General features: G+C 41.2%; 1 protein-coding gene across 1 annotated transcript in view; it reads left to right on the top strand.

The window, feature by feature from the left end:
• Window positions 1-23,131, top strand: part of MAP3K3 (mitogen-activated protein kinase kinase kinase 3) — a 60,318-nt gene that overhangs the window by 16,597 nt on the left and 20,590 nt on the right. Inside the window, exons 4-7 of the mRNA XM_065897959.1 lie at window positions 2,428-2,468; window positions 10,433-10,532; window positions 15,233-15,346; window positions 22,222-22,342. Of these exons, the coding sequence (XP_065754031.1) occupies window positions 2,428-2,468; window positions 10,433-10,532; window positions 15,233-15,346; window positions 22,222-22,342 (376 nt within the window). The remainder of the gene's footprint in view (window positions 1-2,427; window positions 2,469-10,432; window positions 10,533-15,232; window positions 15,347-22,221; window positions 22,343-23,131) is intronic.

Below are 23,131 nucleotides of genomic sequence, written 5' to 3'. Positions count from 1 at the left end.
CGCGCATGTGCACACACAGTCTCTCTCACCTGGAATGCACACCAGAGGGGGCACACTGCCTTCCCATGCCACCTCCTCCATCTCCACCTGTGCACAGCCTCAGCCAGAGCCTCCCCTACTGGTTCCCCAGGCCCCATAGCTTCCTGCATGATCGCTACCCTGGTCTCCTGATGCTGGCTCCATTATTACTCCATCTTCTCCATGAGTTCTGAAAAGGTCTCAAAAGATCCTTTGATAGTTTCCTTCTTTCAGTGCTCCCATTGAAGCCCTGCATCTGTGAGTAAAATAAACCTCCCTTGCCTGTGTGACACTTAAGTTACAGCATATCTGAGCTTCTTTTAAAGCATTATAATCTTGAGAGAACTTGTTTAACTTCATTGTAAATTAGGTTCTCCTGTAAAGTAGACACAATAATAGTACCTGTTGTGAGGGTTAGTTTAATTGATATATGTAACATGCTTAGAGCAAGGCTTAGTATATAGTAAATCCTCAGTAAATGTTAACTGTTGTCATATTATTAGTAATGGGATCAAGTGGCCCATATGTTACATCAAAGGATGAAAGGACTGTATCAGGGCTGTATTTTGAAAAGTTGTCACATCGCAGGCCTGCTCCTCAGGGGAGCTTTGCTGTCCACTGTTTAGTATGTGAGCTTTTCAGGGTCATGAAGCTCTTTGAGCCTCCATTTCCCTGTCTTTAAAATAGTGAGTTAGAAGCTGTATTCTTATATTTTAATTCATTGACTCTCAAGGTGTGTTCTAGGACCCCTAGGAAGTTCTCAAGAACCTTTCAAGGGTCCATCAGGTCAAAACTATTTTCATAATAGTACTAAGATGTTCCTTGCCCTTTATACCCTCATACTCTTAAGAATGTACAGTAGAGTTTTCCAGAGGCTACACAATACGTATTATCACAACAGCTTGAAAGCAAAAACTGATATGAGAATCCAGCTGTCCCCTATTAAGCCATGCATTAAAGAGACTGGCATTCTCTCACTTCACTTTTTTAAAGTTTTTTTAATTAAAATGTATTTATGTTAACACATAACGTTTTAAAATTATTTTTAAATGAATAAAATCTAAATTTTCTCAATTTTAATTTCTAACATGGCAAATATCAGTAGATATAATCTACATAAACAAAAGCTTTTTGGGGTCCTCAGTAATTTTTAGAGTGTAAATTAGAAACACCAGTCTAGTTCATTTGACTGGTAGGGAATTCTAGCCTCCCAATCTCTTGGGAAAAGGAAGTCCTGTGTGCACCCACCCTACCTTTCAGCTTTCTCCCTTTTCTGTCATCTTTTCTGTCTGCTCTGTGTTCTTCATCTTCAGATACTCTGAAACCCTCTTCTTTCTTCCAAGCCACAGTTTTTTAATTTGTCAATCTCAGTATAATTTTCATTCATTGACCATGAACTTTCTTACCTCCCTCTCTATTAGTTGTTGGTTTCCTGACTATCTTAGTTTTCTTTTTCCCCTGTACCTGTTCTTTTCTTCTATAATATCTTCTCCCTTTTCCTGTCATTTTTAACTCCTTCAAGTTGTTTGTTTGCCCTTTACAGTATCTCTCGTCCTCCTTGATTTGTTCCTTAACATTCTAACACTCCTACCTCGTCTTAATTTCTGACACTTACGCCCAACTCTATTCTTCAGTCAATCCGTTTAATAAATATTGTAAGCACAGATATATACTATTACCTTTGCTTATCACTGGAGCTACAGAAACAAGAGAGACATGATCCCTGTCCTCCTGGAGCTTATAGGGTACACATGATGGTAATTGAGGCTAGAGCTGGGGACAATTATAAGGTATTTGTCCAGAGTGCCACTTTACTCCCACTGAGGGCAGTCTTGAAAGGATTGTGGAAATCATTAGTAGCAGCAGCAACCATTTAGTGCATGTCTACTATGTATTAGGTATTTTACTTACATTTGCTCGTTTAGTTCTCATAGCAACTCTGTGAATTAGGTATGTTTAGCCCTACTTTGCAGGTGGAAAAACTAAGACTTACAGAGGATAAGTAACTTGGTTGTGGTCGTAGAGCTAGGAAGTATCAGTATTAAGGTTTCTTTTTCTGTCTAGTTACATCAGCCCAGAAGGAACGGTGTGCTGGCCAGGAGGTGGTGATATAGTGGGAGAAACTCCAGAGCCAGTTGTGGAAATAGAGAGTGTGTGAACTTAGAAATGATATGTCAGAGCAGAGCACCTGAGCTGGGGCAGCCACCAAAGGGTCTTGTCCCAAGAGCTTTGTTGCCGCTGAGGTTAGAACTCATTGAAAGGAATGCCTGTCGGGGTAGAGAAGCTCTAACAGGAGCCATCAGGGATGTCTGCCTAAGGTTGCTAAAGGACTGCCTGAGGCTTACCTGGGAAGGGCAGGAGTGACACACGCCAGAGAACCCGCTAACCTGTCTATCATTTCTTTGGCAGAGTGACGTCAGAATCAAGTTCGAGCACAATGGGGAGAGGCGGTAAGTCTGCCTTCTGATGAGTGGTTGTGTTCATGTATGCTGCATTTCTTAGAAAGTGTTCAGCTTGTGGAAGCCGTTGCCCTGGAGTGATTCCTGTGGGGTCACTGGCTGGGGAATGGGGTTGATAGGGCATAAAGGGGAAAGTTTCACCCTTGGTTTGGCCTACTGATTGAACCTTGTTTCTGGTCTTAAAATTGGAAGCCATTTCAACTGCTAATGTTTTACTCTTCTGCTCTTATTTTGCTACTGTGAGATCCACCATTGTGCTAGGGGAGGAAGTCAGGACCCCAGCTCTACTGAGTCATGGCTTCCAGACACACTGACACTGTGCCAGCCATGGGCATCAGAGGGAGATGAGGATTCTCCTGTTACGTGGTGCCATTCCCATCCCCGATAGAGTGTCCCTGGTTTTGTCCACATCGGGGGTCAGGTTGGTGAATTGGAAGTTTTTCTTTAAAATGTCTTGGGACTTCCCTGGTGGCGCAGTGGTTAAGAATCCGCCTGCCAGTGCAGGGGACACAGGTTCGAGCCCTGGTCTGGGAAGATCCCACATGCCGCGGAGCAACTAAGTCTGTGTGCCACAACTGCTGAGCCTGTGCTCTAGAGCCTGCGAGCTGCAATTACTGAAGCCTGCGTACCTAGAGCCCGTGCTCTGCAACAAGAGAAGCCACCGCAATGAGAAGCCCGCACGCCACAATGAAGAGTAGCCCTGCTCGCTACAATGAGAGGAAGCCCGTGCGCAGCAATGAAGACCCAACTCAGCGGAAAAAGAAAAAAAAAGTTTAAAATGTCTCTAGGTCATGGGAAGCTGCATCAAGTCCCTCAGTTGTGAAAGATTTCAGTTCATTTGAGGACATAGAAAGGGAGTTTTCAGTCTGCATTCTGTATTTTACCTTGTTAGGGAAGTGAAAGTAATGTTACAAAACCCTTGTATTCTTTTCTCCATTGTCAGTATTTAGTTTCTTGTAGGAAGTCAAGGTAGAAGTTCTCAGTGGAGAAAAATGACTCTACTGAATTTCTCAAGTTATTTTAAGGAAAACCTTTAAGAAAGCATACAGAACTCTGGTCAGGAGATATTTGAGACCCTGTGTGTGCATGTATGTGGCACAAGCATGCACACAAGCAAGCTTTTCAGTACCTGTTTTCCCCCTCTTTGCCTTTCTCTCCCATTGATAACTGCCCCGCCTTTTTTCCTTTGCTTTGAGCATTTGGAGGGGCAAAGAGCATACCCATCAGGATAAGATCCACCTACTTTAGGAGTCCCACCAGAGGACCTTAGTGCCTTCAAATACTCTTGTACTGGTAGTTCTGTACTGCTGGCATCTTTCAGCCCAATTTGAAACTAGCTCCAGAGGAGATCTTTGGCTGCTGTTCTCCCTTAAAAAAATACATTTGGAAGTCTGCAAGGTTGTCAGAGGTTGCCGGATGGAAACATTGTACAAAGAGTGGTCTGCAGAGCCAGGGTTCTGCTGCCGCCATGCGAATTCTAGGGCTGTTCCAGGGCCGGAGGGAAGAAGGTCTTCTGAGCTCTGTCCCCAGCTGTTTGTCCTATGACCTGCCAGTAGCATGGAACTTAAATTGTCGCTTCATTGTTGCTCCTTTTCACACTTCTGACCTGACTGGGTTTTGGAGGGATTGCCAAACTTGGAGCAGCAGAGAGTTTTCAGAAGTATGAAGATAGGAAATCAAAAGCTCAGTTGTGTTGGAGCCTAATTACACAGTACGCGCTCCTGAATTCCTGTTCCCTAAGTGGTATGCAGTTACAGTGAGCGGACTTACACTGAGAAAGTGTATGTGTTTAGTTTCAGAGATGCTGCCAGATCGAAACCACAAATATTTAAGGTGGTCAGGCTTCTGAAGCCCTGAGCGGCAGTGTTGGTATCAAGGTTTTGAAAACTGCATTCTCTTTTTATGGAGCTGTTTTCGGGAGCCATGGCATTTCACTGTTTGTGTACTGTGTGTGGAATTGAGGACTTTATAAAGTCGGTGCGGGGAAGCCAAGTTCAAGCTGCTCTGTGCCAGACAGCTCTGGTTTCGTGTATTTCATGTCTTAGGATTTTGTAGAAACTGCTATTGTGGGCTTTCTTTACTTTTTACAGGGAATATGGACAGTATGTACCTAAATGTTGTAGGCCCTTATAGAATAAGAATTTACAGAAAAGAGGAAAGAAGTAGTAACTTTTCCCATTCGTCATTGCCAGGTATCCATTCTGGTGGGCTGATTTTCCCTTTGCTTTGGAAGGGTGGGCATCAGACTTCTACCCTTCCTCCCTCTTAGCCTCAGGAGGGCAGAAGAGGACTGTAGATTAGGATCTCCTTCCCTTCATGTCTGAACACTGGTGGGGATGGTTGTCCTGGCTGTTAGACCTCTCTTTGAAGTACTGGCCTAAAAATGTCTGTTATTCAAGGTGGTAGCAGCAGCTTAGATCTTACCAAACCTGGGAGTGCTGGTTTCTGATCTTGACCAGACTTTTGGGCTGCTTTTGGGGGTTTTGAATGGCTCATCACCAGGCCAAATGCAGGAAAATTTATCTCTGAGCCTGATGTTTTTCTAACTGTGCTAGAGACATCTGAGTGATCTCCTGGTATTTTATTCAGAAAGGCTAGCCCCGGGGACTTCCCTGGTGGTACAGTGGTTAAGAATCTGCCTGCCAAGGCACGAGACATGGGTTCGATCCCTGGTCCAGGAAGATCCCACATGCTGCAGAGCAACTAAGCCTGTGTGCCACAACTACTGAGCCTGTGCTCTAGAGCCTGTGAGCCACAATGGCTGAGCCTGCGAGCCACAACTGCTGAGCCCACATGCCGCAACTACTGAAGCCCGTAGGTCTGGAGCCATGCTCCACAGCAAGAGAAGCCACTGCAATGAGAAGCCTGTGCACCGCAAGGAAGAGTAGCCCCTGCTTGCCACAGCTAGAGAAAGCCCACACGCAGCAACGAAGACCCAATGCAGCCAAAAAAATAAATAAATTTAAAAAATTGATTAAAAAAAAAAAAAGGCTGGCCCCTTTTGAATTAATAGAAAGGTATTCTCTCAAAAGAATCCAGAAAACACTCGTATCTAGATAACCCATATCTAGATCGCACCTAATTATTGCTTGGGACAGTTGATTTGAGGGAAATATAAGGATTACAATATGGATGGATTTCCTGGTAGATATAAGCTAATACATTCAGCAGTATAATTTCCAAAAATGAAAGGTAGTGATGGATGAAGGAAAAGTTATAGAGAAATTATCTTCCTGAGATGTTATGCTTTGTGTGAAGGATAGATTATGGTTTATAGTAATATCCTATCAATGTTGTTCAGTAGAACTTTCTGCTGTAATGGAAAGGTTCTATAGTAATCCCTTGGTAGCCGAGGGAATTGGTTCCAGGACCCCCTGTGGATACCAACCTCCTTGGATGGTCAAGTCTCTTATGTAAAATGGTACAGTCTTTGCATATAACCTATGTACATCTTCGTGTATACTTTAAATCATCTCTGGATTACTTATAATACCTAATACAATGTAAATGCCATGTAAATAGTTGCCAGCATGTGGCAAATTCAAGTTTTGCTCTTTGGAACTTTCTGGAATTTTTTTCAGATATTTTTGATCTGCAGATATGGACCTGTGGATATGGAGGGCCGACTTATAGCTGAGTTCTCCAGTATACTAGGCACTTGCCACATGTATCTAGTGAGCACTTGCAATGTGGCTAGTGGGACTGAAAGAGCCAATTCTATAATTTAATTTGAATTTAAATAGCCACATGTGGCTAGTGGCTACCATACTGAACAGCGCAGTTCTAGATGATAACAGCTTTTATGGTGCTCACTGATTTCAGCCAGCCAGATTTCATTAAAATCCAATGGCTTACCTATCAAATTACCCATGACATTTTTCACAGAACTAGAACAAATAATCCTAAAATTTATGTGGAATCATAAAAGGCTAAGAATTGCCAAAGCAATCCTGAGGAAAAAGAACAAAGCAAGAGGCATACCCCTCCCAGACTTCAGGCAATACTACAAAGCTACAGTAATCAAAACAGTATGGTATTGGCACAAAAACAGACATTTGGATCATGGAACACACAGCAGAGAGCCCAGCAATAAACCCACATTACCTACCATTAATCTTTGACAAAGGAGGCAAGAATATACAATGGAGAAAAGAGAGTCTCTTCAAGTGGTGTTAGGAAAGCTGGACAGCCACGTGTAAATCAATGAAGTTAGAACACACCCTTACACCATACACAAAAATAAACGTAAAATGGCTTGAAGACTTAAATATAAGACATGACACCATAAAACTCCTAGAAGAGAACATAGGCAAAACATTCTCTGACATAAATCATACTGTTTTCTTAGGTCAGTCTGCCAAGGCAAGAGAAATAAAAGCAAAAATAAACAAATGAGACCTAATCATACTTACAGGCTTTTGCACAGCAAAGGAAACCATAAACAAAATGAAAAGACATCCTATGGACTGGGAGGAAATATTTGCAAATTGATGCAACTGACAAAGGCTTAATTTCCAAAATATACAAACAACTCATACAACTCAATAACAAAGAAGCAAACAGCCCAATCGAAAAATGGGCAGAAGACCTAGTTAGACATTTCTCCATAGAAGACATACAGGTTGCCAGCAGGCACATGAAAAGATGCTCAGCGTCGCTAACTGTTAAAGAAGTGCAAATCAAAACTGCAATGAGGTATCACCTCACACTGGTCAGAATGGCCATCATTACAAAGTCTACAAATAACTAATGCTGGAAAGGGTGTGGAGAAAAGGCAACCCTCCTACACTGTCAATGGGAATGTAAATTGGTGCAGCCACTATGGAAAACAGTATGGAGATTCCTCAAAAAACTAAAAGTAAAGTTGCCATATGATCCAGCAATCCCACTCCTGGGCATATATCCAGACAAAACTATAATTCAAAAGATACATGCATCCCTATGTTCATAGCAGCACTATTTACAATAGCCAAGACATGGAAACAACCTAAATGTCCATCAACAGATGAATGGACAAAGAGGATGTGATATATATATACAATGGAATACTACTCAGCCATAAAAAAGAACGAAATAATGCAATTAGCAGCAACATGGATGGAACTAAAGATTATCATACTAAGTGAAGTAAGTCAGAAAGAGAGAGAACAGGACTTCCCTAGTGGCACAGTGGTTAAGAATCTGCCTGCCAATGCAGGGGACATGGGTTTGAGCCCTGGTCTGGGAAGATCCCACATGCTGTGGAGCAACTAAGCCCATGCGCCACAACTACTGAGCCCGTGTGCCACAACTACTGAAGCCCGCGCTCCTGGAGCCCATGCTCTGCAACAAGAGAAGCCACCGTAATGAGAAGCCCGTGCACCGCAAGGAAGAGTAGCCCCTGATCACCGCAACTAGAGGAAGCCCGCACGCGGCAATGAAGAACCAACACAGCCAAAAATAAATAAATAAATTTCTTTTAAAAAAAGAGAAAGACAGATACTATATGATATCACTTATATGTGGAATCTGAAATATGACACAGATGAACTTGTCTATGAAACAGAAACAGACTCGCAGACATAGAGAACAGACTTGTGGTTGCCAGTGGGGAGGGGGGTGGGGGAGGGATGGATTGGGAGTTTGGGATTAGCAGATGCAAACTATTATATATGGAATGGATAAACAAGATCCTACCGTATAGCACAGGGAACTATATCCAATATCCTATGATAAACCATAATGGAAAAGAATATGAAAAATAATGAATGTATATGTATAACTGAATCACTTTGCTATACAGGAGAAATTAATAAAACATTGTAAAATCAACTATACTTCAATAAGATAAATTTTTTAAAAAATGGCTTAGATCCCTCTTTCCTGTGGCTTATTGCTTCTTCCCCTTGTTATACCACTTCCCAGTCTGGGGGAGCAGGGAGTATATGAGAGGACCACGCACTTCTTCCTGTCAGTGTGGAGGAGGGCAAGAACTATAGAGGCTGATGGCTGAGTGCTGCTAGTCCGCCACACACTAGTCAGATTTCATCTAAGTCTAGACATGCTAACAGATTAAGGTGGTTTTAATATACATTTTCCCCTATCACATTAAGCATCTTTTCATGTGTTTATTAGCCATTCATCATATCCTTTGTTTGTGTTTCTCTTGGATTGTCTTTTTCTTATTGATTTTTGCAAGTATTTTCTCCAAGTTTGGTATTTCTTTTTAACTTTTTTTTTTTTTAAAGAAGATGTTGGGGGTAGGAGTTTATTAATTAATTTATTTTTGCTGTGTTGGGTCTTTGTTTCTGTGCAAGGGCTTTCTCTAGTTGTGGCAAGCGGGGGCCATTCTTCATTGCGGTGCGCGGGCCTCTCACTATCGCGGCCTCTCTTGTTGCGGAGCACAGGCTCCAGATACACAGGCTCAGTAGTTGTGGCTCACGGGCCTAGTTGCTCCTCGGCATGTGGGATCCTCCCAGACCAGTGCTTGAACCCGTGTCCCCTGCATTAGCAGGCAGATTCTCAACCACTGCGCCACCAGGGAAGAAGCCCTCTTTTTAACTTTGTTGATGGTTTATTTTCCCATCAAAAGTTTAAATTTTTGTTGTCAAAATTGTCTTCTTCCTTTTGGTCTTATTTATTTTATGCAAGGCTTAGGAAGACCTTCCCTACTCTAATATTTTTTCAATCCTGTATTTTCTTTATACATATATATATGTATGTATATATATATATAATATATATGGGTTTCTGATATTCTCTTCTGTTTATCTCTTTGCTTATTTTTTTTTTAATATTTATTTGGTTGAGTGGGGTCTTAGTTGCGGCAGGTGGGCTCCTTAGTTGTGGCTCATGGGCTCCTTAGTTGCAGCACGTGGACTCCTTAGTTGTGGCATGCGAACTCTTAGTTGCGAAAGGCATGTGAGATCTAGTTCCCTGACCAGGGATCGAACCCGGGCCCCCTGCATTGGGAGTGTGGAGTCTTATCCACTGTGCCACCAGGGAAGTCCCTCTTTGCTTATTTTTGTTTTAATTATTTAAGTGTTGGGTTGGTCCCATATAAAATTGCCACTTTTATATGCAAAAATTGTTGACTACCTCCAGTATCATATAGTTAAACCTAATGCATTAATTAAAGCTTTTTATTAAAAACATTTCAAGCACACACAAAAGTAGAATATGATACTCAACCCCCAAGGACCTGTCACCCAGCTTCAACATTATCAACATTTTGCCAACCTTGTTTCATCTATCCCCACTTGTAAATTTTGCTGTGACATTTAATGACAAATCATTTTAAGACCTCTTTGAACATGTTCTTACTCTACCATCTATTTATAGAAATTGTTCTTTGAACTGACCTAGAGAGTCTCTCTAGAAGAGCATCAGTATCAGCGCTGCTTACATGCACACGTGTGTCACTGGTTAAGAAAAAACTGATCAGGCATATAACCAGCTCAAGGGGAATTCCTGTGACTATGGCAGGAAATGTCAGTTCTGAGGATAATCAGCATTGAGATTACTGCGGCATCTCAAAAATGAACAATGGTAGAGACCTTTCAAGTCCTGGAGTTGAGTTGTTTATAGGAGTTAAGACCATGTTTTCAGGACTGCTGCTCCAATCCCCAAGTTTTCTTCCTAACAGGAATATTTGAAGCATAGTTTTTAAATCCAGGTATCCTCCTATGATACTGCACTGTCATTGACCGAAAGAGCTGAGATGAAGTGGAAGAACAATGGCTGAGATTGAGTACTGCTCATAGGTACTATTGACAAACCTGAGAGATGCTCAGAAGAAGGGTGAAAAGATAAAGGTAGACGTAAGAGAAGAAAAAAATACAGAGAAAGGCAAGCTGCATGAAAAATAAAAAGAGAATTCTATGTTGAAAAGAAAAGGAAGATAACACTCAGGAGCCATAGCTTCTAAACCCTGCATTTAAAATATACAGTTAACCATGATTTCTGTTCCTTTTCAGAATTATAGCATTCAGCCGGCCTGTAAGATATGAAGATGTGGAGCACAAGGTGACGACAGTGTTTGGGCAGCCTCTTGATCTACATTACATGAACAATGAGGTACGAAAGATGGATGGTGTGCGGGCAAGGGAGGCCCAGCTGCCTACCTTTTTTCTCTCTGTTTAAGTGAGGATTTCCTAGTTTGTTCCTTTAATGTCATCTTCAGGTTTTCATTTTCTGGAGCCTCTTTTCTTAATTCCAGTAATTCTGCGATTTCTCTTTTTTATTACATGGGAGGTTACATAGCTATGTCCATTTCCCTCTGCTCATTGAATGCTGGTAGCTCCATGGTGGAATCAGGTACGGGATTAGGGTCAGGGCTTATTATTGTCTCCTTTACATTTTGTAGGTTATCTTTTTCCTTCCAGCACAGCCTTAGTAGCAGAGGGTTCAGTAGGGCTGGGGAGGTGTGGAAAACTGGTGGGTAGATCCTCTACTGACAGGCATAAATGCTGGATTCTTCTCTCAGAGTTTAACTTCTGACTGTAGCTGGTTCCAAACGTTAGCACCTACTCTAATGATTTCTTTAACTCTTAGTCCTCCTAACCCCGCCCAACAGCCATTTTATTTATTCATACTTTGAACATCACCCAGGAAGGAATTCTTTTGAATGTCAGTTACTTGGCTGCTTTCCCAGCTCCAAGGAACGTACTAGAGGCTGCAGTCTGCTTAGGCTGGTGCTTTGCATTAGTCTGAAAGGCACTGTGTTTGTGCCCAGTAAGGAGCCTGCACCTTGAGGGAACTGAGTTGGGGGGCAAGACAGGAAAGCTGGGCAACCTCATGGCTCTTTGAGAGTCAGGTCCTTACTTTGTAGTTTTTCTTTTTTTTTTTTTTTTTTATTTATTTTAATTTATTTATTTTTGGCTGGGTTGGGTCTTAGTAGCTGTGCGGTGTTTCTCTAATTTCAGTGGGCAGGGGCTACTCTTTGTTGCAGTGTGCGGTCTTCTCATTGCAGTGGCTTCTCTTGTTGCAGAGCATGGGCTCTAGGCACGCGGGCTTCAGTAGTTGTGGCACGTGGGATCAGTAGTTGTGGCTTGCGGGCTCCAGAGCACAGGCTCAGTAGTTGTGGCGCACAGGCTTAGTTGCTCCGCGGCATGTGGGATCTTCCCGGACCAGGGCTTGAACCCATGTCCCCTGCATTGGCAGGCAGATTCTTAACCACTGCGCCACCAGGGAAGTCCCCTTACTTTGTAGTTTCATTTTATTGGTTGAAAAGTTAAGAATTTCCTCTACTTTGGGGCTTAAATCTGTAGGAGATGAGATTTGTTGGCAAAAACTCTGTGGTCCTCTTCATATAAAATGTACAACCACAACTGGATATATGCACTGCCAAATAGCTAACAAAAATAACACCGTCTGATTTTTGCTTTTTGGATAAATTTTAGAAATACAGCAAATTTGAAAAATAAACCACTAACTCTATAGTTAATAAATAACACAGATGTAAGTATTTTATAGTATGTAAAGTAACACATTTTAAATACAGGATTTGAGAACTCCCCCCCAAATACAAATGTCAAATCCATAGAAGTTTAAAAAATTGCAGCTCAAGCATCAGTGACTGTATAAAAAAGTGAGGCTAAAGTCAGCTAGCCAATCAGCATTAAAGAAGGTGTTCTTTAGTTAGTAAAGACTTTTCTGGATGATTTAGTACTACTTGTTTCTCTTTCCATTAATATTTCCATTAAGAATTTCAGATGTCCCAAAATCCATTTTCAAACTCTTTTGCCAAGGGAATGACTGCCCAGAATGTTGAGCATTCCTTTATTCAAATGTTTATACAGATATTGATTTTACAGCCAAATATAAGTAATTGTCATTATTTTTTGAGTCAGTGAAGACTAATTTATTTGAGCATTTATTTTTCATCACTTTGTTTTTTGTTGTTTTTGTTTTTTGGCCACGCTGCACGGCTTGCAGGATCTCAGTTCCCCGACCAGGGATTGAACCTGGTCCGTGGCAGTGAAAGCCTGGAATCCTAACCACTAGACCACCAGGGAACTCCCATAATTGTTACTATTTTAAATCATTCATGTCTTTCCGTAGTCTGCTAATGTCAGTGACCAAGAATTGACTAATTTACTTATATCTTATTAATTTCAAATGTCTCAACTATTTTTCTTTTCTTTGCCCTCTAAACCCTGCCTTGTCAGGATTTGTGAACGACAAATGAAAAAATCTGTTGAGATTTTATTTTATTTATGTTTATATTTTTGTAATAATAGCTTTATTGAGATATAATTCACCTGCCATAGAATTTACTCTTCTATTTTTAAATTTACATTTTAAACTGTATAATTCAGTGGTTTTAGTGTATTCACAGAGTTGTGTAACTAACATCACTACCTGATTCCAAAACTTTTTCATCACCCCAAAGAGAAATCTTGTAGTTCTTAGGAGTGACTTCCCATTCTCCCCACTCCCCAGTCCCTGGCAACCACTTATTTATTTTCTGTCTCTCTGGATTTGCCTATTATGAACATTTCATATATATGGAATCACACAATATGTGGCCTTTTGTGTTTGGCTTCTTTCACTAAGCATGTTTTCAAGGCTCATCTATGTTGTAGCATGTCTCATACTTCATTCCTTTTTATGGCTGAATAATATTCCATTATATGGATATACCACATTTTGTGTATCCATTCATCTGTTGATGGACACTTGAGTTGTTTTCACTTTTGGCTATTATAAATAATGCTGCTATGAACATTTGTGTACAAATTTTTATATGAACAAATGTTTTCAATTCTCTAAAATATACCTGAGTGGAATGATGGTTCTTGTAGAAACTCTGTATTTAACTTTTGGAGGAACTGCCCAACTTTCGCATATCAACTGGTACCACTTTACATTTCTACCAGCAATGTACGAGGGTTGCAATTTCTCTACATCGTCACCAATACTTGTGAATCTCTTTTTTTTCTTCTTTTTTAAAAAAATTATAGCCATCCTAGTAGGCGTGAAGTGGTATCTTATTGTGGTTTTTAATTTTCATTTCCCTAATGACTAACGATGTTGAGTAGCTTTTCATGTGCTTATTAGCCATTTGTTTATTTTCTTTGGACAAATATCTATTCAAATCCTTTGCCCTTTTAAAAAATTGGATTGTTTGTCCTTTTATTGTTGAATTGTAAGAATTCTTTATATATTCTGGATACTAGACCCTTATCATACATTTGCAAAATTGTAGGTTTTTTTTTTTTAAGTTAAAACCTACTCCAGTAATTTCTTTATCTTCCCCTGTCTCCACCCACACCTTCCCCACCTCCCCCAACACCAGTCCTTATTTATCTCTACTTTGAGTGTTACCCAGGAAGGAATTCTTTTACAATATGATATGATTTGTAAAATTTTCTCCCATTCCATGGGTTGTCTTGAGGTTTTATTTTAAATACTGTTTTTACTATTTGTTTTTTCCTGGCCTGGGGTTTAGAGTTCTCATTTCCTTGTATTCTGAATCGGGAACTGAAAAAATTAATTGGATTTTTGCTTTATGTTTGCCACAAATACATAAGATCTGACATTTTTTAGGTCTTAGGCAAAGCATAGTTTTACATCTTTTAATACTAAGTACTCATAATATCTTCTGCTTCTAACAGTGAGTGAGGCTTATCTGTACCCTCAAGAACCATCTCTTTAATACTTCAGTGGAATAAAAACAGAGGAAGTAGTTTTTGGTTCTAGTCACTGATTTTTTTTTAACCTTTATACATTAAGATACTAAACCCTTCTATGCAGTCTAAGTTTGTGTTCTTATTTGAGTAATGTTTTCATCCTCTGCCTGCCCCCTCCTCCTCCTGTGCCTTTTCTGCTTATTCTGTTAATGTCAGCACAGGGTAGAATGGGACATGATTCTACTGCTTAATCTGGGAAGAAATACGGGGCCTATAACTGTTTTGGATTTGATGCTTTGGAGTAAAGGGTATTTTTAGAGACGAAGCTTTTCTTAGAAAATATCTTGGGGGGGTGGGATGAATTGGGAGATTGGGATTGATATATATACACTATTGATACTGTGTATAAAATAGATAACTAATGAGAACCTACTGTATAGCTCAGGGAACTCAGTGCTCTGTGGTGACCTAAATGGGAAGGAAATCCAGAAAAGAGGGGATATATGTATACGTATAGCTGTTTCACTTTGCTGTACAGTAGAAACTAACACAATATTGTAAAGCCACTATACTCAAATAAGAATTTTTTTAAAAACTGAAAATATTAAAAAAAATATTTTTATACCATCAAAAAAAAAATACCTTGAAATAAAGTACTGATATGTGCTACAGCATGGATGAACTCAAAAACGTTAAGCAAAGTGAAGGAAGCTAGATGCAAAAGGCTATGAATTGAATTGAATTGAATATGAATTGTGTGATTTCATTTATATGAAATGTCCAGAAAATGCAAATCTCTAGAGACAGAAAGTAGATTAGTGGTGGCCTGGGGTAAGAGGTAGAAAAGGGGAGTGACTATGAATGGGCACAGGAGATCTTTTTGGAGCAATGGAAATGTTTTGAAATTGAATTATGGTGATGGTTGCACAACTCTGTAAATTTACCAAAAATCTTTGAATTGTAAACTTAATAAAAAGGAAAAGAAAATATCTCTGTGGTTTCAATTAGATCTTTTAAGACCCCATAGTATCCACTGAGATTGTTTTCCTCCAAATTTATTTTTTTGTTGCTTATTTTGCTTATTTTTGCAAACTAAAGACTTATGTTTTATGTGATTTCCTTTTTCTGTGTCCTGTGTCACAGCTCTCCATCCTGCTGAAGAACCAAGATGATCTTGATAAAGCAATTGATATTTTGGATAGAAGCTCAAGCATGAAAAGCCTTAGGATATTGCTGCTGTCCCAGGACAGAAACCATGTAAGTAGCCCCTGTCATGGCCTGACAGCTGAAGACAAAGCTTGCTGTCCTTCAGGAGTCCACCTTGCTTCCTTGACAGAATTTTGTGTTCCTTAGTCACTGCTAAAGCGAGAATGTAGGTGTGGCCCAGCCCACTGGGTCAGTAGCCATTTAGCCTTCTGCATTTGATTTTACTGCGAAGCCAGATCATTGGTGTTAAAATTGCAGCTGAAGGTGACTTGGCTTGTGGTGTGGGAGGAAGGGAAACATTTTATGATAAAGGAGGAAATTCTTTTTCTCTGTATTTATGTTCTTTCGACTAGATTTGGACCCCAGCAAGAGAGATTTGCTCAGCGTGGGGGAGCTGATTAGTAGAGGCTGTCAAAGATTTGAGACTATCATGCTTTATAAACCCAACTCCCGCAACTCCTCGGCAGCCGTGACTTTCCCTTGGGACACATGTAGGAAACAAACTTTCCCTTCTGTTCAGTGGGAAAAAGGCCATGGGCTAAAGGGCCTCTTGTAATTTACCAGCTGCTACCTTACCAAATGGCAGCAATCTGTGGGGGCCTTCAGAAGTGAGGGATCATCCCTTATGTAGTTTCCTCTCCTAAAGGGTCCCTGGGGGCCTACATTTCATAAGAATGCTTGTAATCTGGGTCTGTCTTCTAATCACTGATGGCTTTACCAGTTTTCTTCAGATGCATGTTCCTGAAGGTTTCTTGGCACTCTTGCCTTTCCTTATGCTTGAAGACAGCCAACTGTGGACAGCTGACATTACTGCCTGAGAACTATGGACGCCCCATACCAGGACAGAGTTTAGATGGAATGGTGCTTTATGCTGACTATTTATTTATTTAGTTAGTTAGTTAGTTAGCGGTACGCAGGCCTCTCACCGCTGTGGCCTCTCCCGTTGCGGAGCACAGGCTCCGCACGCGCAGGCTCAGCGGCCATGGCTCATGGGCCCAGCCGCTCCGCAGCATGTGGGATCCTCCCGGACTGGGGCACGAACCCATGTCCCCTGCATCGGCAGGCGGACTCTCAACCACTGTGCCACCAGGGAAGCCCCTGACCATTTATTTTTAAAGACACCTTGGACTGTCTATTGATTAGCGAAAGACACAGGAGAATGCGGTTAGGAAGGGTTAGAGTAAAGAAGACATTTTCTCATATTATAGAAGTGCCCTTGAGCATGAGGACTGGTCTTCTCTCTCACAATATCTTCTTTTCTGGATGTGTTTTGGGAAGTATTCTGAAGTAAAATATATACTTTATTATTTCATTTCTCTGTTCAAGTTACTCACCTGCTCCTTGTAGGCCTTCCTCGTTGCCTATCATGTAAGATCTAAATTTAGCCTGGCACCCAAGGGTTATCACTAACTACCCTTCCTCTCAGCTCCCCAGTCTCATCTTTCCAAGTTCTTCAGCATACTTCCACTATTCTGCAGTTCTTCCTGCTTCCTCTTTGCCAGACCATGGTTGTAAACCTTTTTTAAGGCTCTAGCTTGATTTACCTGCTGCAGTTTGGTCAGTATTTTTGACTGAGACCATTTTCATTATTCCCTGTTCCTTTAGTCATTGGATATAATTTGCACACTAGTTTATAGGTTCCTGAGTAATTGCCCTCTAGTTGTTGCATATTTGTAAGTTTTACCCCAAAAGATTATAAGCTCCTTGAGAACGGGAGCTGTGTCTTGTTTTGGAACCCATCCTCTTAAGAGAACACAGTGAATACTTCTTGAATTGTTAGCAGGAGTCAAGCAGAAATCATATTCTGCCAACCCCTTCTTTACAGAAGAAGCTGGAATTGGGGTTTAGTTTAATGATGTGATTGTTTAACTGGGAGCTAGCACCCCTGATTGTGATCCCTCCACTCCCCTGATGAGAAACTGTAGACAACTGGTTCTTTGCATTCGCTTTCCCATCCATTAAGGGGTGCACTCAGCTGCAGATACTGCTGCAACACCAGAGCTGTTTGAAAGATGAACATCTAAGCTCTGACACTGATGGCGTGGCATTAGATATCAAGTAAAATAAGTGCCACATTGATGCCTCTCTCTCTAAGGATGTGTATTTTTTTAAATTATTATAAAGTCAGCATAACTTATTGTAAACTTAAAAAAAAAGAGGACCGTCTTACATAATCCTAGCACCGTAACACATTGATTGATTTTTGCATACGCCCCTCTTTGGCCATATGTATACACACTATAAGTGTTGTCATGGTATTTATACAATTTTCTGCTTTAATTTTTCACTTAACATTGTCATGTACATTTTTCTGTTAATATACAGTCTTCATGATTATAATTTATAAGGATGCATAAGTCCGTTGAGTGGATATACCATAATTTAATTAAATAACCATTTTTGCTACTGTTGGAACACTTAAGCTACTCCTATTTTTTGCATTTATAAAGATTTGCATTTAAGACTAATAGTGGCATTGGTGGTGATGAAATCTTTCCTTGAGGACTTCCTCAGCTAGACCTCAGGCATCTCAATAAACAGAGGTAGCATGATCCAAAATTGCTACGTGCTTAGGAGTCCTACTTCTAGAAGTGCTTCTCTGTTTGTGATGAAATATCAGTTTTCTTCTAGTTTCTAATCTTTTATGGACCAGTTCTTTTTTAAAAACATGGAAAGTGAAATGGAAAATTTAACTAGAGACGTATAAAATACAAGTCCACAACTTTTATTGTTAAGTTCAATAGACATGAGTCACTGCCAAATTGTTGTAAAAGTGCTTAAAGAGTTACTCTTCCATTTTGGTATTTACCTTGTTGAGGACTGGTATACACCACAGGTTGTACCCTGGCACCAGCCCACAGATCACACTTTACATACACTTCTCCAGGATACCATATCAACCTGGTCTTCATCTCCTCTTGATGGTAACTGTCAGCCACTTTGTTCTCTACTTAGTTTCCTCCATTTTTAGCAATCTGTCAACTCATCCACCTTTTGTTATCACCTATACCTTTACTTCCCTTCTTATTCCTGTTTCTAAATGTACTATCTCTTTCTACTCTCCAGATTCCTTTTTTATTGATCCTTCTATGACAGCTTCTGATCTTTCCTCTGTCTTCATCCCCCACCAAGGTGGAAAGTCATACTCCTCCCATCTCACCTGGCCAAGGCCAGGTCTTAGGCTTCAATATTGTTTTTACCTGAGAACTCCTGGATTTGGGCAATCACAGCACCTCCTCTTAGTCTGAAGAGTCTTTCTCTAGCCTTGGTTTTACTGCCATTTTAAGATACTTCACCATCTCCTTCAGTAGTTCTTGCTGCCCTAGCCCTCTGCCTTGGGCCATCAACTCTTAGCTGTTTTCCTATTACAGACTTCTTTTCTAAACATGTGTGCATCTAACTCTTAATTTATCTTTCTGCTCTTGACTTTCTTATAACTTTCTCGACCTTTCCACTGTCATAACATAATCTCAAGCTTAACATTCTGTTGTCACTTGTACCTGCATATGATAAAAACTAAATACCCAACCATCTTAAACTGTGAATGGCATTTTGTTTTGTAACCTCAGATTCTCTCTGACAAAAGTAAACTTATAATCTTCTCATCTAAATGTTACCCACTTCCCAAATTTCCCGTCAATGAATTTGACACTATTTAAGTTCAAAATATCAAGGATAATCTAAATGGTAATTATTTTCAGTTTTCCAAGAAACTAATGGGGCAAGTGCAGGAAGTTAGAACGAAACTTGTTGGGCAGAATACATTCAGTCTGGCCCCTGTTTAAAAATCATTACACTTTACATGTATGAGGTACTTTCAATTCTCATTTGGTTTTTGCAGCTTTGAGTGGTTGGTTAGGCATCTGTTATCGCCAGTCTACCCCCTGGGGAAACTGAGGCTTAGAGTGATTTGGCCTAGGTGAAACAGTAAATAGTGACAGAGCTGGTCTTGAATCCAGATGTTCTGACTATAGTCCAGTATGTATTAGATACCATCCAGGAAAGGGATCTTAGAATTATTGTAGTCCTTGGAAAACCTCACCCAGGTTCTTTCACAGTTCATTAGAAACAGAACAGAAAGTATAATGTTGCCCGTGAGGAAAACTTGTGAGATGTGTCATTCTCTTCCCCACAGCTCAGAAGGTTAACTGAGCTAGGAAAGGTCCAAGAGAAGACAAACTTTTTAAGGGGTTGGGGTCAGTTTTATATGTGTATGGCCTAAAAAGCCTGGAACTCTTTAGTCGGGAAAGGAAGCCGAAGCATACATATGTATAAACAAAGTCTGTGACGCATTGAAGAGTAGGGATAATAAAAACACAGATTTGTTCACCTAATCTCAGTTTGGATGAGCCCCTTGAATATTGAGGATTATCATAGAACAAAATGGAAATAAGAATTTGTATAAGGGGTATAAACATGGCATCCTTTATTCAAGTTGTATAGCTTCAAAGCAGATTTTTTTAAGGGTTTTAATAAATTCATGGATGTTAAAGCTGTAAATCTATTAAATAACCTGGATGCTTCCACAGCTATCATAACTGTCATGGTCTATCATGGAAATGTCTCGTTGCCACCATTGAAGCAGAGGACTAGTGACATCCAAGGTGCCATTTCTCAGCTCATGTTTCTGTGAACCAAACTAAAGCAAACACACACACACCTCTTCTTTTCCCCCTGCATCATTGAATCCACCTGTTCCCTTTGTCTGATACCACCAACTCTTTTATCGAGATGATTTGTGGGCCAACTTTTATAATCTCTTTTTCTGCTAATCTCCTAGCTTCCAGTGACTGCAGTCTTTGTGCATGTGGTTCCCTGGTAATTTTTCATGTTGTTTGTGTTGGCCACAGCACACTGCTACCCCCAGAGCCTTTCAGTGAGGTTTTCATTGAATGGTCAAATGAAATGACCATTCTATTTGCTGTCTTTAGAATGTTCTGCCAGCTACACACTTTATACCTGTTGGCTCTCCTTTCACTCTCTTACAGGTCCCTTTTATTTTTCCTAGTCCCACCTTCCTCCTTCCTCTCTTGCCCACTTCTAGGTCTTGTTCAAGTTTCCCTGAATCCTTGCATCAACCTCATTTTTGTTTACCATGCCATTCTCTTTTATCTCCTTAAATCAGGGTTTTCTGAACTTGACTGACTATTACAAACACTTGGGGGAGATTTAAAAAACACTAATCCTTCGGCCTTACCCCCAGAGATTCTGTTGTAGTTGGCCTGAGGTGTTAAAAACCCCACAGGCAGTTCTGCTGGTCAGCTCGGGCTGAGAACCATTGCCTTAAACCCAAGTGTGACTCACCTCCTAAGACCTTGCTGCCGCCCTGTGTCAGCATCACCTGAAAGCTTGTTAGAAATGCAGATTCTCAGCCCCAGCCCAGACCTACTGAATCACAATCTGCACGTCATCAAGGTCCCAGGTGATTTGTGTGCACACGAAAATGTGAGAAGCCCTGCTTTGAAACTTCCCCTGATTCCCTTCATCTGTTTTCCCACTGTTGCCACAGTCAGCCTTTCGTTTTAGAAACCTATGCTCGTGCTGGCTGTTGAACCTCCTCTCCTGGCTCAGCTTTTAGGTTTAAAATTGAGAGTTTAGAATCTATGTTCTTTGGTACGTTTCAGATTCATGTTGCCAAGATGTATTGAATTCCCACCCTGTGTAAGGCCCCGTGTCTAAGCAGGTGTCCTTGGGGTGCTCAGCGTGTAGCTCTTCTCTTTCTGACTCTAAGGCCGTGGCTTTTTCCTTGCCCTTCACTGGCCTGCTTCCCCAGCGTGTGGCTTTGCTTGTTTTTTCCTTTCTGACCCTCGGCAGAGAGCTATTGCACATTGGAGGCTTTAGCAAGAACACTCACTTCCCCTTGGTCTGACTTCCCGTTAGAGCAAGACAGTTTGTCAAGACAGCCCTGCATGTGATAAAGTCTGGCGTAGGGGGACTAGAGGAGGCTGCTTGGCAGCTGAACTTAGCCCTGAGAGCGGGAAGCCTTTTTCCTGGAGGACAGGATATAGTTTGTTTAGGTTGGTCCTTTTTTTTTTCTTACAGGAGGTAAGAGAGAGAGAGAGAAACAAGTAGAAACTTTGACCCAAATTATTTATAAATTCTGAGCTCCCACTCTCCACAGTGCTCTGCTTATATATGAGCACATCCTGACATCACTTGCTTACCTCCAAGCTTCAGTTTTAAGCTTTCTCAGTGCAAGAGTCCCTTTCTGTTGCTTTGTTTTCTCTCAAGGGCTCACCTTGAGGCCCAACTGGGTCAGTGCAAAGTGAGGTAGATGTGGCAAGGCTGCTGACCCTGTTCTGAAGTCCTTGACCTCTGGCAGAATGGTGCCTTGATAGCCTTTCTGAGATGAACACAATCCTGAGATGGTTCACATGTAAACCCCAGTAATATGAAGCATCTGAGACCTTCTTACCTTAGTTTTCCAGGAGTGATTATGGTTGGGGAAGAAGCAGCATATCAAGCTATTTTTTAGGTTTATCAACCAGAATTTTTGGTCCAGAAGTTGCCACCATTCTCCATTCTGACCCCCCACGTGGCAGGTGATCTTGCCACTGAAATAATTTCCTGCTTTTCCTGCTATTCTTCCCAAGCTCTCTGGAGAGTTTTATGAGAGGGTATTTACAGTGCTTTTCTGTTTGGCACATTATTACAGGAATGCCTGTTATTCTTCTGTGTCTGGGTCATCACCTAATAAATTGGAGCACTGAGTCTCAGTGCTCTATATCAGTGAAGCTGGATAACTACATTGAGTAAACAGTGATTTGCCAAGAGGAGTTGAGGAGTGAGATTTGAGGGGAAGCTGGGTAGCTCATGTATTGAAAGCGTGATGGCGGCTGAGAGCGTGGGGAGGCCCAGGGAGGGGCGGGGGGCCTTTCTAAGCCTGCCTGCTTAACGAGCTCAGCCTTTTTCCTCTTATCTTGCAGACCAGTTCCCCTCCCCACTCCGGGGTGTCCAGGCAGGTGCGAATCAAAGCTTCCCAGTCTGCGGGAGACATAAATACCATCTACCAGCCCCCTGAGCCCAGGAGCAGGCACCTCTCTGTCAGTGAGTATCTCACCCCTTTTTTCCTCTCATCTAATTTATCTGCCCATGTATTTTTTTAAATGTTCTTTTTAAAAATTATTTAAAAACCAGTCATCAAACGTTATTGACTGCTACGCTGTTCAGAATAATCTTCCATGCTTTTCTTTGGGGAGAAGAAATAGACAAGTGACTGGGATGGAGTCCTGACCCTCCAGGAGCTTACACTCTCATGATGTGGTGGCAAAATCAAATTCCTTTTCAACAGCCCTGAAAAAGTGATCTCCTCAAACATCTGCTTGAAGGCCTCCAGCAGCAGTATACCCTCGTTTTTGACCATTCTTTCCCCAAAGGACTGGGGACTTGTGAAGTTACGAATCAGGTCCAAGATTGAGTTTTGACATCACACCTCTTGCTTGTGATTCCTGAGGAGTCCTAATGCTTCAAGGAAGATGGAACAAAGTTTCTCCAATGAAACTCCTGGAGAGTCAAACTAAGTTGTCTGGGAAGGACAGGAGACTGTTGACGTAGTAAATACCGTTGGCTCATTAGGAAGAAAGCTATGTAGCTGCTGACAGGCCTCCCCAGGAAAGGAATCTAAATCAGGTCTGTGCATTATACCAGGCAATCCAGTTTTGCTCTGGATCCCATTTCCCACAGTCTGAAGAGAAAGCTCATTTCTTGAATTGTGCAGTTTGTTTCAAGAGGGAAGTCCGGCCTTAACAATATTTCTGTTGAGGTTGCTGCCCTACGTTGCTGAGACTCCTGCTGCTGTCCATACAGGTTCTGTCCATACAGGTAGAATTGCATCAA

This window comes from Phocoena phocoena, chromosome 19 (assembly GCF_963924675.1).
Source record: "Phocoena phocoena chromosome 19, mPhoPho1.1, whole genome shotgun sequence".
In the NCBI taxonomy this organism is placed as follows: Eukaryota; Metazoa; Chordata; class Mammalia; order Artiodactyla; family Phocoenidae; genus Phocoena; species Phocoena phocoena.
The sequence above is the reverse complement of the archived record's forward strand: the minus strand, read 5'-3'. Positions and strand labels throughout refer to the sequence as shown.